General features: G+C 43.9%; 1 protein-coding gene across 4 annotated transcripts in view; it reads right to left on the bottom strand.

The window, feature by feature from the left end:
- Positions 1-17,795, bottom strand: part of clip2 (CAP-GLY domain containing linker protein 2) — a 140,832-nt gene that overhangs the window by 38,783 nt on the left and 84,254 nt on the right. For 3 of the 4 annotated variants that reach the window (XM_059655531.1, XM_048557184.2, XM_048557183.2), the window contains exons 7-10: positions 15,526-15,629; positions 13,467-13,527; positions 8,200-8,304; positions 3,661-4,575 (exon numbers count right to left, since the gene is read on the bottom strand). In XM_059655531.1, the coding sequence (XP_059511514.1) occupies positions 3,661-4,575; positions 8,200-8,304; positions 13,467-13,527; positions 15,526-15,629 (1,185 nt within the window). The remainder of the gene's footprint in view (positions 1-3,660; positions 4,576-8,199; positions 8,305-13,466; positions 13,528-15,525; positions 15,630-17,795) is intronic. The other variant, XM_048557182.2, reaches the window with a different exon arrangement.

Consider the following 17,795-nt stretch of genomic DNA (forward strand, 5'->3'; position numbering starts at 1 on the left):
CAACTTGTGTCCATGTGCAAGCGGCCCTCCTGAAGACTAGCTTCCTAAGCAGCCATTGAGATGATAAGTGGTTTAATGATAGAGCTCTGGATCATTGCCAGTGGGGGCATCCTCCATGGTCAAGAATGTCTGAAGTCTTCAGGCTCCGTAGTACATTAAGGTCCATTAACCTCCTTCATGAAGCAGCTCTCAGCTTGTAGATAATACAGCAATTACACACTTGGGCTAGGGAGCCCCATCGAGATGGAAGGCAAGGCAGTGACCTCGAAGAGGATTGCAAGCCGGACAAGAAAAGCACAAGGTAAATTACATACATTTCTCATTAAGTACCCCTCACCTTGGCACACATTCCTACCTGCATGTCTGCTATACAACTCCCTGGCACATGTAAATGCTTACAGTGAGGACGACAGTTAGCTTTCTAAAAGCAAGCAAGAGATAACACCATCAGTGCTGCCGTGGAGTTAAACAAGGTTGCAGCATGTTGTAAAGCATGAGCGAAACCATCTGCTTCAGCTGCGTCCCACCAACTGAGGCAGCCTCACTGCTACACTGACCAAGAGGAGCACGCTGTCAGCATTGTACCCAGAACTGTCCAAAGACAAGAGCGCTGCAGCAAAGCCATGCACACAATGACATGCAATGTTACTTGGCAAGCGTGTGGTGTCGTGCTCCTTGTCCCAGAGTGAGGGGCTTAAACTAAAAAAAACTCAGTGGCCGCGTCAGTGATGCATTGAAAGAATCTGAAACAGACATCAAGAAGGGAAAGTACCAGAAGCTTAATAAAGTTAGTATGCAAGCTGTAACTTCTTGAAAATGTTTCTTCATGTGAATACATGCTTTTCTCTGCACTGAATTGCATTGGTTTGGGCCCATCTGCGTGCTCTTTTGCCATCCACATGAAGAAATCTGCTTAATTTCCAAATCCAGCTCAGTCCAAAACAAATGAAATAATCGTGTTAAAATTGAGTGCATTAATTTTCTTATTGATAAAGAAGAAACTTTGCAGCGCTGAACTGCACAGAACAAATACCTGGTTCCAAACTGGTGATTGTAAGTAAGAGGTCAGTGTCTTGGTTTCCCGAGGATTAATAGGTGAAGGGAGGAGAGGATGGCATAGCTCGCAAGTTGATGCTTCCTTCTGTATAATGAAGCCTGGTGCACTGTCTCCTACACTATGACCGACTTACCAGGTAGCCCAGGAAATGGGATAACTTTGCAGCCCTTTGGTTTCACAGAGTACTCCTCTGCCCCCAGGGTAAACAAGATAATCATGGTGTTCAGGCAATGTTAGGGAGAAATGCGAGAAAAGCTGAACAGATAACCATTCATCATGACTGCTGCACTGTTGTAAGCCTTGGGCGTAATGCCAGGTGGATTTCTGGCATAAATAGGGAGGATGTTGCAGTTGGCATCACATCAAAGTGATACCCAATATATGCATCACTACCAGGCATAGGAAGCGTAGCTAGACAGCACACCTTGGGAAATGGTCAACTTAAATGAAGCCTAACTTCGCTTAACCTCAGCTCAGTGCCACTGTGCACTAACTTAGATCTGCAACTTATGTCAAGACCTTTCAAACTTTATTAACCAGAAGATTTGCTCCAGTGTTATTACTTCTGAGAGAAAGCTCAGCTCCATTCTCATAGGTCAGTGCTGGCCTGGGAAAGGACCACTGAGATCTGGGTTCAAAGCTCACCGCAGATTAAGCAGCTTAATCCAAAGTGACATTTCACCATAGAATCACAGGCTAGCAACTTTGATAAAAGGCTCATGGTTTTTGTTTGGCTCTCAAGCTGTTGGCTTGCAGCTAAGAGGTGGTTATGATTTTCTGGCATTGGCCTCATTTAGAGCAGGCAGCAACAAATGGGCACCGCGATGCATCCAACAGCAGGACTGGTTGGCAAGTCAGACAACCAAGACCTGGCCGCAGTGGGTTTCAGCTGATGGTCAGACCCTTTCTTAGGTGTCGCGGTGAGTTCATAACAATCGATAGAAGTGAGGCATTAATGTAATGCATCTGCCTGGGCAACTGCACCAAATAAATTCCTTATTTGCTGCTCGAAGCATCTTACCATTTCCAAATTGACTGCGTGATCATGAACTACAAAGTAATTGATAGTTTATGAAAGAGTTTGGCCATATCAGAGGGGTAGGTGCCAGGCCTCCTACACACGGGAGGATTCCTGCTGCCACTGATACTTTATCTGCAGAGGTTGGTCACCTGTCATGGCTGCCAGATACATCCTGGCAACTGGCTGATGGTTCTGGGGAAGGGCACAGGCAAGTTCCCTCCTGAGGGCAGACAGCTGATCTCTCACAGTGGTGTCCTCTAGTGGCTGAAAACCTCGCCAGCATGGAAACGTCACCCACCTCCTGAGCCCGGCCTTGTCAGGCTTACCTAACCATGTCCATTGAGGCCTCTGCAGTCACCTCTTCTAGCCTGACCTCCTCCACAGCTACTTACTCAGGGGGTTACTGCTAGCCCAGCATGGTCACCTCACTGAGCACTCTGAATAGGCAACATTTCTTAAGGGTGGTCATCCTCCCACAAGGGGGCAGGTGCCTGAACTTTGGTCAACCAGGGTGTTGGGAAGGCGGGAGGTGAGGCTGGGGGAAGATGAGTGTGTGGCATGAGGTGAGGATGTGAGAGGGGATGCGGGGAGATAGGGATGAGGGTCGGTGAGGGTGGGAATGGGAGGAGGTGAGGTTTGGGTGGGGAATGGGGGGAGGAGGTGAGTGTGGGGTTGTGAGGGGTGGAGATGAAAGTGAGGGAAGGTAAAAGTGTGGGGGGAGGTGAGGTTGTGAGAGGGGTTGGGGGGGAAAGTGAAGATGGGGTGGTAATGTCTCTCCAGCTGATAGCCAGGCCCTATGTCGCTGTTCAAAATTAAACCCCCTTCTTTGTCTTTCTCACTTTGAGGATAAAAATGGCTGCTATCTTATTCATCCTTACTTCTTTTGATGCCATCCATTAGTTGTTGGAGTATAGTCCTAGGACACTGGCTCCCATCAGTATCTGGTATAGGAACCTACATGTTTATCAGCTTTGAGGGGGGCAGCGGTCTGTGATTAGAAATGGGAACTATGGCCAATGTTGTCCTCTTTAAAACAGGGTCACCCAGGGCAATAAAATCATGTCTTCCCACTGCCTGCTGGACCATTAACTCTTCCTCAGAGTGAGGGCTGGGTCTCGGCTTCATTACTCACTGCAGACGTTTAACTGAGACACGGACAACTCCTGGAAAATGCCTCTTTAAACTTCCTGCAGCTTTGTTGGCCCTTTTCTCCATTTGGCTGTGATATGCAATGTTAAGAACTCTAGTATGCATCAGCTGTGCTCAAAATTATTGAACCATTAAATTACATTTCATATAAGCAAATATATTATATTCCCCTGCCCTTTAACAGAACAGTAACATTGGTCTACAACTCAATGTACAGATGGCACATAAGGTTAAACCCATTTCATTGTCTATTTAACATGTAATTATGGTCAAATTATTTTCAACTTGTTTAAGCTCAGTTATTAGAATTGTTAAGTTTTCTTTTATATATTCAAGTTGATTTTAACCAGGGCACAGTAAGACTAATATGATTTCTCCTACCACAGACCGACCAGAGATATATTTCATGTTTTTATTTTGTGTATTCTCATACTTCAGAAGAATGGTGAGCTTCTAGTGCTTGCAGCTTCTCCTGAAGGTTCTTAAATTCCTGCTTGTGTTGGATCTCAGACTTCTGGAGCGCCTCGTAGTCTGTCATTTTTCTCTCGGCTGCAGCTATCTGCTCCTTTAAAAAGCTGATGGCCTGTGCCTGGTCTTTGTACCCAGCATGAAGTTTCTCCTGCTCACTAAATCTCAGCTCAGCATTTCGGAGCTGATCGATGGTCACCTGGAGCTCTTGCCTGTGCTGACATGTCGTAACCTCCAACTTGTTCTGCCAGTTTGCATTGCACTCTTCCAGTTCGTATTTGGCTTCTTGCAACTTAACTTTGAAGTCCTCTTTCTCCTTGATGTGCAGTGCCATCTCAATCTCATGCTTGGCTTTCAGATTCTCCCACTCGAGTTGGTGTTCCATCTTCAGGCTTTCTATGGTGGCTCTTAGCTCGACCAGCTCACTATTCTGAACATCACTACCTGCAATCAATGAGACTTTAAGTTCCTCCAGAGACTTCTGGTGGTCAGATACTAAAGTGTCCAGTTTGTTCTTCCAGTTGTCCATCATCTCCATGTTTTCCTTAGTTGCTTGGTGGAGCTTCTGTCGGAGGTCAATGATATCCTGCAAGTATTTCTCGTTAGTGGCCTTCAACTTTTCCATTTCCTCCTGATACTCCTGCAACCTGGCCTCATATTTTTCCTTCAGTAAGTCGGTCTCATTTTGGTGCTCTTTGTTGACTGCCGACAGCTGGTCTCGTAACTTGAAGACCTCTGACTGCAGACTGAGGCTCTGCTCTGGTGTGTCTGACTTGTCCGAGTTTCTCAGCCTCTGCTGCAGTTCCTCAATTTCGCTGTTCTTCAAATTCAGTTCATCCTCCAGCTGGACAATCCTGGACTTTTCAGCTACCGTTGTGAGCTGCAGTGAGGAAATCAAAGAAAACGCTGTTAGTACTCAGTGATTTGCAGCTCAGATAGTCCCTACTGACAGAATGCCAGTTGGGTATAATAGCTTCTATACATTATTTGTTGTAACACTGCTGTCCTGGATCTTTTATTTTAAGGTGCAGCGGAAACACGGTTTTCATTCAGATTTAGTTTGGCTGACAGCAGGTCTGATAAAAGTACACCTGTAACATCATTGTGTGTCACAACAGCGAGTCAATGTGCTTCGTATGTGAAGCCCAGTCTTTGCCATGCTGCATGGAATCTTCAATAATGGGAAAGTGCTGGAAATGATTCCAACCAAGGCACAGCACTGCTTTCAACATTTACAGGATGCTGCCATTTCTCAAACACTTACACACTAAAAGTTAGGAAACCCCGGGAAATCTAAGGTTATGAATTCCTGTCCATTTGTATTAGAATTATGATACAGAGGAGTCATTTTGTTGGTTCTCACTCAGTCAGCGAACGGGTGCATCTGTGAGGCACAGCAAAGTAGTATTTGTTCCAAGGATGTAGTGCCACTTCATTTTCATTATCCTGAGCCTATCTATCAGCTAACTCTATTCACCAATCCCTTGTATAGAAACTGTTATGGTCCACTGAGAGTGGGGAAGTGATGGTGTTGGAGTGCCTATGTTACTGGACTAATAAACCAGAGTCCCAGGCTAATGTGACGTAGGTACTATTCCCACCATGGGCGTGTGAAATTTAAAAATCAATAAAATGTCTGGAATTAAAAGCCCACTGAATGGAGGCCATGTAACCATCGTTGATTAAAATTTCCCCAAAGGGAAATACAGCACAAAAACAGACCATTGGATGCTCCAACCATGTGCTAACACATTTTGCCCTTCCATATTGAAACGGTCTTCACTTACAGGATCCATATCCCTCTATTTCCTTCCTATTCATGTATTTGTCTAGGTGCTTCTCAAATGCTGTTATGGTCTGTTTCCACCACCTCCTCCTCTGGCAACACTCTGTACCAGGCACTCACTATCCTTTGTGTGAAAAACTTGCCTCATGCATTTCTTTTAAACTGCTCACCACCCCCCACCACCTCTCCACTTTGAACCCGTGTCCCCTAGTGATTGACCCCTCCACCCCGGGGGAAAAAAGCCTCATACTTTCCATTCTACCAATGCCATTCACTAATTTGCCATCTCTACCTGGTCTGGCCTATGCGACTCTAGATCCATACCAATTAGGGATGGATAGTAAATGCCAGCCTAGTCAACAAATCCTGCATCTCATGAATGAAGAAAACTATTGACTATATTCTGTATTATGCATGTAGCAACTGCAATTTTCCTGCACAATTTCAATGTGTGGCATTTAGTTTTATTCAGACAAACTTCCTTTATTCTTTCTTCATTCACAGGATGAGGGCATCACTGGGTAGCCCATCATTTATTGCCCATCCCTATTTGTCCAGAGGGCAGTTAAGAGTCAAACACATTGCTGTTTGTCTGGAGTCACATATAGGCCAGACCAGGTACGGATGGCAGTTTACTTCCCTAAAAGATATTAGTGAATCAGATGGGTTTTTCCTGACAATTGACAATGGATTCATGGCCATCATTAGATTTTTAATTCCAGATATTTGAATTCAAATTCCACCATCTGCTGTGGCCGGATTCGAACCCAGGTCCCCAGAACATTACCTGTGTTTCTGGATTAACAGTCCAGCAGTAATATCACGAGGCCATCGCAGGCATCCTTCCCCATAATTTTTAATGCCCGTTTATCCTGGTTTCTGGAAATTTTTTGTTGCATTGCTTCACCTTCCCTTTGGAGAGCAGTGGGGATGTGTCGGAAGAATGAGTAGACTGATCACCTGCAACTTTTGGCATCATTAATGCTTCAATATTTTCACAAAAAGTTGGTTTTGCAAGTCCAGCAAGTAATTAAGACGACAAATAGAATATTGTATGTCACTGCTGGACGGATGAAATTCAAGAATAAGGAGGTTATGTTGCAGCTGTACCAGGTGCTGGTGAGGCCACACCTGGAGTACTGTGTATAGTTTTGGTCTCCTTACTTGGAGAAAGGATGTACTGGCACTGGAGGGGGTGCAGAGGAGATTCAGCAGGTTGATTTCAGAAATGAGAAGGTTGCCTTAGGAGAAGAGATTGGATGAAGCAGAATGGGTCTTTACTCATTGGAATTCAGAAGGAGGAGGCAGGATCTTATAAAAACATGCAAAATTATGATGGTAATAGATAAGGTGGAAGCAGGGAGTTTGTTTCCACTGGAGTGTGGAACTAGAACAAGACAGCATAGCCTCAAAACGAGGGGCAGCGGATTTAGGACTGAATTGAGGAGGAACCTCTTCACCCAAAGGGTTGTGAATCTGTGGCACTCCCTGCCCAGTGAAGCAGTCAAGTCTTCCTCATTGAATGTTTTCAAGGCAAAGGTAGATAGATTTTTGAACTGTAAAGAAATTAAAGGTTATGGTGAGAGGGTGGGTAAGTGGAGCTGAGTCCATGAAAAGATCAGCCATGATCTTATTGAATGGTGGGGCAGGCTCCAGGGGCTAGGTGGCCTACTCCTGCTCCAGGCTCTTATGTTCTAATGTTTCACAAACGAGAGCAGATTCATAGTTTAATGTCTCGGGGGCACTTACATCCCAACATCTGCCAACTTTTATCTCATGGGGCTCATCATAATGCCCCTTTTCCAAATTCCCTTTATATAACATCTAAAATAACACCTCCCAGGACTGCAACCTCGGCCTAGCAAGATAAGGGGACTGTATTTCTTCCAAGCTAAACACCATCCTGATTTGGACATATATCATCTTTGGTTCATTGTCGCTGGGTTAAAATCCCTGGCACTTTTGACCAAGTGGTACTGTGGAATTACCTTCACCACACAGACAACAGCAGCTCACCATTATCTTCCCAAGGGCAACCACCGACTAGCAATAAATGCCAGTGATCCCCACGTCATGGCACACAGTTGGCAAACTATCTCTGCTATCATGTTTAATCATAGCTGGACTTAATATTGAGAACAGAGTTGAGGCGGCAGTGGCCAATGAGCCCGAAATACCATGTTGTTAACAGAAATTCATTATTTGGTCGACGAGGTATTGTACTACTTTAATCGGATAATAAGATTGGAGTCTGTGGTTGCTGTCCAGCACTTTCAGCAATTCAACACCAACAATGCGTCCAGTTGCTTTCACATGCAGCCGATATCATAGACAGATTGGGGTGAGTGAAGGGGCGGGGTGGGGTGGGGATGGTGAGGAGTGAGGGCGTATCAGGGAGCTGCTCCTCCACACGTTTACCAGAAAGCTCAGCTTCTCGATACACACTCAATGAATTAGATGATGTGCCAAGCAATGTTTAGCAGACCAACACCAAGCCGAAAAATGAAACAAAAAAGGGCTCTGAAAACGCAGATGCCAAAAGAAAACCAGGCCCACCATTTTTCCTTTCCGATGTGAGGAGCAAGATTGTGAACAAAGCCAATGCACTTGAAATCAAAACAAAGCTTTGGTGATGCCAAGCCATTCTCGGGCAAGCTATGAGACTGACTGAGGGAAAGGCACTGAGGGGTGAGGGATTGGCACATGAACTGGCTTTACCCGAGTGTCTTCAAACTCCTTCTGGAGTTTTCCAGCTTTAGTCCTTTCAAACAGCAGGCTGTGCTCGAGCTCCCGAATGCGGGCATGCTCTAACTTTGTTTGAGTCTGTTAGTCCCGAGGGAAGAAGAAGAAAAAGAGAGAGACAGAGAGAGAGAAAAAGAGACACAAAGACACTGTAACAGCTCAACACAATAAAATTACAAAGAGGGAGGCAAATGCAATAAAGGTTACAAAGTCAAACATTCAGAATGAAGGACAAGATTTCTCCTGGATGAGCCCGCTGATCTTACACATTGTGCATTCAGAGCAAATCCAAAGGGGGTATTACATTTCATTAGAGCAGATCTACACTAAAGTTTGAGCTTCCAGGTTAGTCATGCATACAAAGGTAACACAAAGCTTGCTCAACATCCCATCCTTGGCAGGGGACTGGTTAATCACTGGACTTGCATTCACAGCAGCAAGACCACAATTAGGACTTCCAATAGACTGATAAACAGTCTATAACACAGTACCACCATATCACCTTGAGAAAGAACACTCAGAGGATAGCTCTCTTGCTTTCCTTTGTTGCAGAAATAACAAAAGCAATGGATGCATTTTTTAAAAACACCACAAATCATGAATTGTGTTGTTTCCATTCCCTACATACTTCAGGCTAATGGTTTGCTCGGAGTAAAACAAGGTGGGTTTTTGCATACCGTTCTTGTAATTTTCAAAAAAATGATGGAAGTGCGAAGAAATAGCGGCCAGAGCTGCAAACTGCTTATCTCTTCATGGAAGAATCAAAATGAGTTTACCTGGAGAATTCTACTGCTGAATTTCCATGGTTAATGCTCATCCTTCGCACTGTCCACAGCCTCTCTCATTTGGCCCAAATGACAGTTTTAACACTATTTACACACAGTCTGATAGTTACTGTTAGCATAACACCAACGAATAAGCAACTGATCATCTATCCTTCTGTATCAGTTTTTCATCTTGAATTACTTCTGAATCAAATTGGCTGCCTCTCAGTTTCTTGGAAAACCCTCGCCCTCCAATAAGTTTTTAATCTTCTGAATATTTGTAAACTTCTTTCCTTGCAATCATGGGGCACAGCCTCAACACTGCCAGATCCAGGGCAGTCTGTTGTCATGGGTCATTAAAAGAAAACCCAGTTATACCACACATGGGCTCTCTAGAGGGATCAGGGTCATCAAATTTGAGATGGGGGGTGGGGGGGGAGGTTGCAGAGGTGGAGTGCCATTTTCAACAAAGCAACCATCAGCCTTAGGCCCCTGAAGTTTGGGCGCAGTTTGTAGGATCGTACAGTACAGAAGATGCCTTTTGGCCTGTTGAGTCTGCATGGACAAAACTAAACCTATTAGTTTGGATGTTATGATATTTTTAGCAAAAAGGGATGTGTGATGAATGCTAAGAGTAAGGAATCTCACCTTGGTTAAGGCAAGAGCTTTCCCCATACTATCGCAAGTCCTGGGCTTATTTACACTGCAGAACATTGTCATCCAAAACGGCCAAAATCAAAAACTGGAGCTTGGATACTGAAGTGCCCCAGAAACTGCATGAGCCAATGACTTAAATAAGGAACTGGCAGCAAGCCAGAGGAAGTGCACAACGTGAATGTTTAAAAATAAAATCAAGCCCCCAGTGAGAAACATTTCCTTCACCACCTGACTCATTTAGATAGTCATTCATCTAATCTGTGCTGGTTAATGAACAAAACTCCAATAGGAAATACCTTGGGCTGCGTTTTATTGGACTTCACCACTCAGTTTTATTTTCATAAATGATTGCCTGTTCCAGGCAGCTTCATTCATGAGAGGTCCTCAAATAAGAGCCAATTTGCAACTTCCATAGAAACTGAACTCTCCTGCAGGAACTCATTGTACTCAACAGGTTACTAATATATAGGTTACTCCATAGAACACAGAACATAGAACATTACAGCACAGTACAGGCCCTTCGGCCCTCGATGTTGTGCCGACCTGTCATATCGATCTCAAGCCCATCTGACCTACACTATTCCACGTACGTCCATATGCTTATCCAGTGACAACTTAAATGTACCTAAAGTTGGCGAATCTACTACCGTTGCAGGCAAAGCGTTCCATTCCCTTACTACTCTCTGAGTAAAGAATAAGGGGGTTACTAAACACAGGGGCCTTCTACAGTACAGTTTGACAATGGAAAAAGAAATAGTTCAAAGAGACAATCAAGAGGACCTTCGTGCATCTATACACAAAAGCAGCATGGGACAAAAAAGTGTAAGGATAACAAGTTTATAATTGTAAACAATAGTGGAAGCACAATGATCAAGATCAAATTTGCAAAAAGAGTGAAATATTTCAACAAGAGACGTAGCTGCAGGAATGGCACAGACTGCGATCTCTATATATTAAACAGTACGTGGCAGGTAGGACGGACAAGAGTGAGGGAAATGTGAAGGTTTGATCTTATAAATGGTGATAGCACTAGCTCAATGGAGCTGAATGGTCAAAGTTTGGGAAAATAGGACTTACAGGCAATTTAGGTAGGGATAGAGGAATATTAAATGCAAGAAGTTACTTATAGGAGTGAGTTTTAAGCACAGCACGACAGAGTAGAAAGTAAGAAATAGTGGGAGTTTGTCAGAAAGGTACGCAATAATCGTGAAGGACACTGATCTATGTATACACTGGAAACGTCAGACAGGAAAAGTCAGCCTAGATGAGGAGTTCATAGAATGCTTTTAGACGGTTTCTTTGAACAGCATGTTCTGGAGCCAGAAAGCAATTTATACTAAAACTGGTACAGCACAATGAGATAGAATTAATTAATGATATCGTACCAAAAGACATTTCTGGGCAGCAGTAATCATAATATTGTTGTACTTTACATTCAGTTTGAGGGACAGAAGGGTGAATCCGAGACTAGTATTTTAAATTTAAGTAAAGACAATTCTGAGAACATGAAAGCTGAGTTAACTTAAGTGAACTTGCAATGTAGCTTAAAGTTTAAGTCAATAGAGATGCAGTGGAAGATTTTGAAGGGATGTTATGTTAGAATACAGAAAATAAATACATTCTAATGAGCAAGAAAAGTTCTAAGGAGAGTACCCACATACCATAATATACTAGAGAAGTTATAGATGCTGTCAAATTTAAAGGAAAAACATATTAATGCACACTAATGAGTGGCATATCAGAAGACTAGATATATTATTTTTTAAAAAGTAAAGAATGACTGAAAAAGGTAATAAAAATGGGAAAATGGAGCACCAGGGAAAACGTATAAAAACTTATAAGAACAGACAGTAAGGGGTTCTAAAGAATTAAAAAAAAATAACAAAATGAGTTTTGGTCCAATGGAAAGTGAGCTTGGGAAATTAGTAATGGAAAATAAAGTGGATAACTGGAACAGGTATTTTGCATCAAGTTTCACTTCAGAGGATACAAGCAACATCCCAGAAATAGCCATAAATCAGGAATCAGAAGGGAGGGAGGAACTCAATCAAATTACAATCACCAGGGAAATGGGACTGAGCAAATTCTTGGAGCTTTGGGGTGACATGTCACCAGGTCCTGCTAGACTTCATCCTCAGAAATGGCTAGCGGGAGAGTTGATGCATTGGTCTTAGATTTCCAAAATTCCCAGATTTGAGGAAAATTCCCTTTGATTGGAAAATATTGAATACAGCTTCATTATTAAAAAAAGAGGAGATTTAAAAAGAACGGAACTAAAAGGCCATACCTTAACATCTGTCTTGTGAAAATATTAGAAGCTATTATTAAAGACATTACAGCTGTCAGGGCACTCAAAGATGTCTATGATCGACAGGAAGAGTCAACACGGTTTTGTGAAACTGGGGAAAGTCACAATTTACTGGAATTCCTTGAGTGGATAAAGAGGAAACGGAATCCTGTCCGTAGATTTCCAGTGAATAGTTGCTAAGGTACTACATCAACAATTATTGCAGAAGTTTTAAACACTGATGCAGGCAGTAACTTGCTGGTATGGGTTGAAGATTGGCTAATTAACAGCATAGCTCTCCTTTTGTATAGAAAAATGTAAACGCATTGGAAGTAGTCCAGTGATGATTTACAGAATGACAGAGTTGCCTTCTAAGGGAAGCTGAACAGTCTGTGTAGGAGGTGACTTGAGTGAAACAGACAAAATCCTGAAGGGTCATGACAGGGTGGGACGTGGAAAGTATATTTCAAGTGGGAGAATCCAGAACTACAGATGACTGTTTAGAAATAAAGGGTTATCCATTTAAGACAAGGATGAGGAAAAGTTTTTTTTCCTCACAGAGGATAACTCTTTGAAACTTCCCTCCTCAAAAGGCAGTGGAAGTGGAGTCTTTGAAGCGTTTTAAGGCAAGGGGCTGGAAGGTTATTGAAATGACGTATTCAGAATAGCCACAATCTTTTTCAACAATGGACCAGAGAGGTGCCAACTCCTGCTCCGAATTTAAACTTTCAAATGTGTGTTCATAGTTATCCCTATTCTTTTCAACCCACTCTGACAAAGCAAAGCCGTGACTTCTAATTCTACCCTCAGGTGGAAGAAATAACTATCTGTCCTCTGTTCCAGAGCGAAAACTGTTTCTTTCCAAAATCAGTAACAAAAACTACAACTTACCAATTTATAAAACCAATTGCAGGTCCATCATATTACAGTGAGTTAAATTTCTTTATTAAAAGCGTGAGGAAAGGACTGAGTTGATTAGGATAACTCCAGCAGTTTTCATGCCATTTTATTTCTGAATGACTGGCTTTGGTACTGAAAGGTTCCATAGTGATGGCTTGTTTTTGAAAGGGCATGTCCAGGAACCCAGAAACCTTCCGTAATAAAAATAAGCATCTTCCTATATGCCACGGTGGCCAGGCAAGCAGCAATTTCAGTGGAGGGGATAGCAGAATACATTCACCTGAAGACATTTTGATAAACACTAGCAATTAAAGACAGGCAGCTGTACAGCATAGAACACCCTTCAATCCAACTCATCCATGCTGACCAGAAATCCTAAATTAATTCAGTCCCATTTGCCAGCTTTTGGCCCTTATCCCTCTAAACTGCTGCTATTCATGTACCCACCCAGACGCCTTTTAAATGCTGTATTTGTTATCTTGACTGATGGGCACCTGCCAAGCAACACTGACATGGCACCAAGAAAACTGTGGGAATGCAACGCTGGAAAATGCAGCTTGGGTTTATTGATCAACAGCCCAATGTCATTCATCAATAAAGATACTGATCGCATTATCTGCATTCAATGCTTTTACCTCTAAATCTCCTTTGGTAATTGATTCCTCTTCCACTCGGAACTGGAGATCCTCAATTTTCCTGTTGAGCAGCAACGGCAAAGGTGTAAAACGAACATTAAATCTTCAGAAACATTACACGGGCCAATATTTTGTTGTAACTTGTTAGAAACGAGTGACATTTTCTTATGTAAAAACTGAAGAGTAAGATCTTGGCTTTGATGTGTTAGAAAGCTGCAGTTGTCAAGAACCCATTGAAATTTTTAATCTGCGATCCGAAGGGTTTTGCTGGGCAAGGAGGTCAATGGATCAGTGATATTGGAGTTGAGGCAGATAGACGGAGCTGATTTTGTCGAATGGCAGAGACAGGACTGAAACAGCTACTTCAGAAACTTGTTCAGCCTCACCCTCTGCAAACCCCAGCTCCTACAGATTCACAGAGTCATGCAGCACATGAAACAGACCCTTCAGTCCAACCCGACTATGATCCCAAACTAACTAGACCCACCTGCCTGCACTTAGCACCTATCCCTCCAAATGATGGCACTGTGGCTCAGAGGTTAACACCACAGCCTCACAGCACCAGCGACCCAGGTTCAATTCCAGCCTTGGGTAACTGATTGTGCAAACCCTGCATATTCTCCACATGTCTGTGTGGGTTTCCTCTGGATGCTCCAGTTTCCTCCCACAGTCCAAAGATGTGCAGGCTAGTTGGATTGGCCATGCTAAATTGCCCGTAGTGTTCAGGGGTGTGTGGGTTATAGGGGGATGGGTCTGGGTGGGATGCTCCAAGGGGTGGTGGGGACTTGTTGGGCCGAAGGGCCTGTTTCCACACAGTAGGGAATTTAATCAAACCTTTCCTATTCACAAACTTATCCAAATGTCATCTTTAACTTTAAAAATAACCACGGTGGCTCAGTGGTCAGCACTACTACCTCACAGCACCAGGGATCCAGGTTCGATTCCACCCTTGGGTGGCTGTCTGTGTGGAGTTTGCGCGTCGTCCCCGCGGTCTGTGTGGGTTTCCTCCCACAGTCCCAAAGGTGTGCCAGTTAGGTGGAATGGCCATGATAAATTGTCCAAAGATGCTAGGTGGGAAGTGCAGGGTAACAGGGATAGGGTCTGGGTGGAATAGTCTTCACAGGGTTGGTGTGGATTCGATGGGCTAAATGGCCTGCTTTCACACTGATTCTATGAACCAAAAATTAATCAAAGTAAACATCTTATTCTACTGAAATGTAATAACTGTAAGCGATCTAGGAGTAAGCTTGCTATCTCAGGTGTAGTTGTGAGATCCACACTATTGTCAGTCCGTCATTTTGATTCTTGTGCTTTGATGTGCTAGTCCTGGTATCTTGTCCCTCTAATGTACTGAATACACTGAGCCTTCAGCTATCTGAGCCCTACACCCTCACCAAAACTTTCTTCACACCTTTTAAAGTCATCTCGGTGGACTTTCACCTTCTTCACAAACCGTTCTTTAAAAATCTTTCCCAGTTCTTTTACACCTTTTTCGAAGTGGATCTATGACTTGAAAGACACTCTATAAAGCCACTGTATAAACACAAGTCATCCTGATTGGAATTAATGTGGTGAACCAGAAACTATGTGAAATGGTATCAAAACAGCACCAAACCAGACAGGTTGATCATCAATTCTTCAATCTTACTGTGCTCAAAGGATAAAGACACCAAAGGTTAAGGCTGGGAAGGTATTCCCACTTTGTCATTCGTCTGTAACAAATGCACTCTTCGTTTGGGTTCAGTGCTGGTCTAATACAGCACAGTTTAAAAATGGAGCAAATCTCCTCTCTATTGATTCTCTCCTCTTCTATCTGGTTCTTTGAACCTACAATCACACAAGTCCTTACCTTTGAATACAGGTCAATCAGAGACCAACCTACCTGGACGAGAAGTTTCTGGACTGACAACAGACCAATTAAATCTAAAAAACTTTACATCTTCCTCATTCCTGCTGCTTCCTGGGCTTACCAGGTTACCTTCATCTTCCCCTCTCCCCTTCCCAAGACCCGTAACCTTTTCTCTTTTTCTCCACGCCCTGACTTGGAATTTCCAATTACCTTTTCTCCTCTTCCAGTGTGTTTAACAGCTCCAGTTTTTGTCTCTCAGCGTTGTTTAGCCTGGTTCGTACAATCTGTAGGTTCATCTCAGCCTCCGTGGCGTACTGCAGGGGAACAAGGCAGGCAGTCACTGCTTATCTGAACGGTTTCGAACCAACCGCATTTTCACTGGGACTGAGGAGTCCTGCATGCTCATAGGGTTCATCGCAGCAAACCCTGTGCAATGTTACTCTCTGATATAAATAGGAGAAGCGGTGGAGCTCAGTTTATTGGGGTGGTAATGAGATTAACGGAAGGCTGGGGTCAAAGGCAATTCAGCAGCCTGTCGGAATCGCCAGTGGGATCATTGAGTTGCCTTCAAGGCTTCAGGCCCTTTAAGGGGGAGATACATCGTGGGCTGAAGGGCCTGTTCTGTGCTGTACTGTTCTATGTTCTATGTTCTATCTGAGCTCAGACCCTGATCGGGGAGCCAGCAGTTCTTCCAATTCAACAGCACCACCCAGGGTGGTGGCCACTGCTGGAACTGCACCCAAGCTAGAGGAAAGCAGCAAAGACACTATTCTCTGAAGAAGACAAGTGGGGGTTGGTGCCACTGAGGCCAGTCAGGAAGGCCCCAAGCAGGTGGGGAGGGAAGGCGGGTTTCTGCAGAGGATGACATTGTTGCTGACTGACTCTGCACATGCTACAAGAGTGAAATTGCAAGGTGATCACCAGGGTTCAGAGGGGACAAATCAGAGGGTTCACCTCTTGCTAGCAGAATGCTTGTCGTGGTAGGAAGAGGCCGTCAAATGGCTGCTCAATTGACTTCTCAGTGGAAAGACCATCCTCCACAGTCCATTCCTGAAAGAATTCCACAGGAGGGCTCTTGTAGCATCACGGTAGTGTCACTCCCCCTGGGCCATGAGGCCCGGGGTTCACCTGCCCCCGAGGTTTAAAATAACATCTCCAAACATGTTGATTAGGAAATCTCAAAAATTCAAGACTGTTGTGAACGTGCAGGACGTCCCTCCCAATTCTCCGGCACACAGCAATCCATCTCAGCTGCTCTCAAAGATTCTCTTAAGCCATCCTCAGGGTTTAGTTTTGGGAGCATCCTCTGTCAACAGAATGTGCACCGTTCAACTAAACTCCAACTGGCAATGTCTGGTACTCTGTTCAGTCAAACAGCCAACGTATGGAACTGGTGTTAAATGACAAAATAACTGATAATGCAAATCTAATCCATGACACACGCTTAAGTCATGTCTAAGGAAGTCTATTAGTACTAGTTGATCAGGGTGGCACAGTGGTTAGCATTATGGACCTCACAGCGCCAGGGACCCAGGTTCATTCCTATCCTTGGGCGACTATCCGTGTGAAGTTTGTACATTCTCCCTGTGTCTGTGTGGGTTTCGTCTGGGTGCCCTGGTTTCCTCCCACCATCCAAAGATGTGCAGGTTAGGTGGATTGGTCGTGCTAAATTTCCCGTAGTGTCTAGGGATATGCAAGTAATGTGGATTGGCCATGGGAAATACAGTGTTATGGGTCTCGGTGGGGTAATCTTTGGAGGGTTGGTGCACACTTGATGGGCTAAATGGCTTGCTTCCACACTGTAGGGATTCTAAGATATTTGTGTAGTCATACTGTGCTGGCTGTGAAAAAGAAAGTGAGCCATTGAATGTACATCTCTGAGGCCCTACAAGGAGCAGACTGTGGCGTTATGGCAATGTCACGGCACTAGGAAGCCACAGCCCTAGGAAACTGTCCTGGGGACTGTGAATCAAATGTGAATTCAATAAAAATCTGGGGTCAAAAAGCTGGTGTAACAGTGATCACTGTGGCTCTCAGAGGTGTACCTTTTCCTGGGGCTTTTTTCTGAATTTAGGTTTTGAGAGAGCAGTGCAGAGTAGCCTGCTCCAAAACCAGAACAAAGTAACAGCCTGTGTGGATTTGCATGGCCTCACAAAGCTGCACGGTTGTTCTGCTTTCGCTTTAGCTAAAAAAAAAAAGTGGTGTGTCGTTGGAATTCCCAGAGATCTATAGATTGTCACGAGGTAATGACGTTTACATAATGAGCTGTTGCAGGCATGATGGGCTGAATGGCCTCTTTCTGCAGCGTAACAGTTCCGTTATATTTTGATTTTCAAGACAGATAAATATTAGGGTGCTTTCAGAACAAAGGGATATTGAGGTAATGCAGGAATGTGGTTAGTCAGGATCTTGTTGAATGGCAGGGTAGGACTAACGGGACAGGATGACCATTCAAGCTCCTACAGCCTGTGTTCCTATTG

Source organism: Stegostoma tigrinum, chromosome 27, assembly GCF_030684315.1.
Source record: "Stegostoma tigrinum isolate sSteTig4 chromosome 27, sSteTig4.hap1, whole genome shotgun sequence".
Classification (NCBI taxonomy): Eukaryota; Metazoa; Chordata; class Chondrichthyes; order Orectolobiformes; family Stegostomatidae; genus Stegostoma; species Stegostoma tigrinum.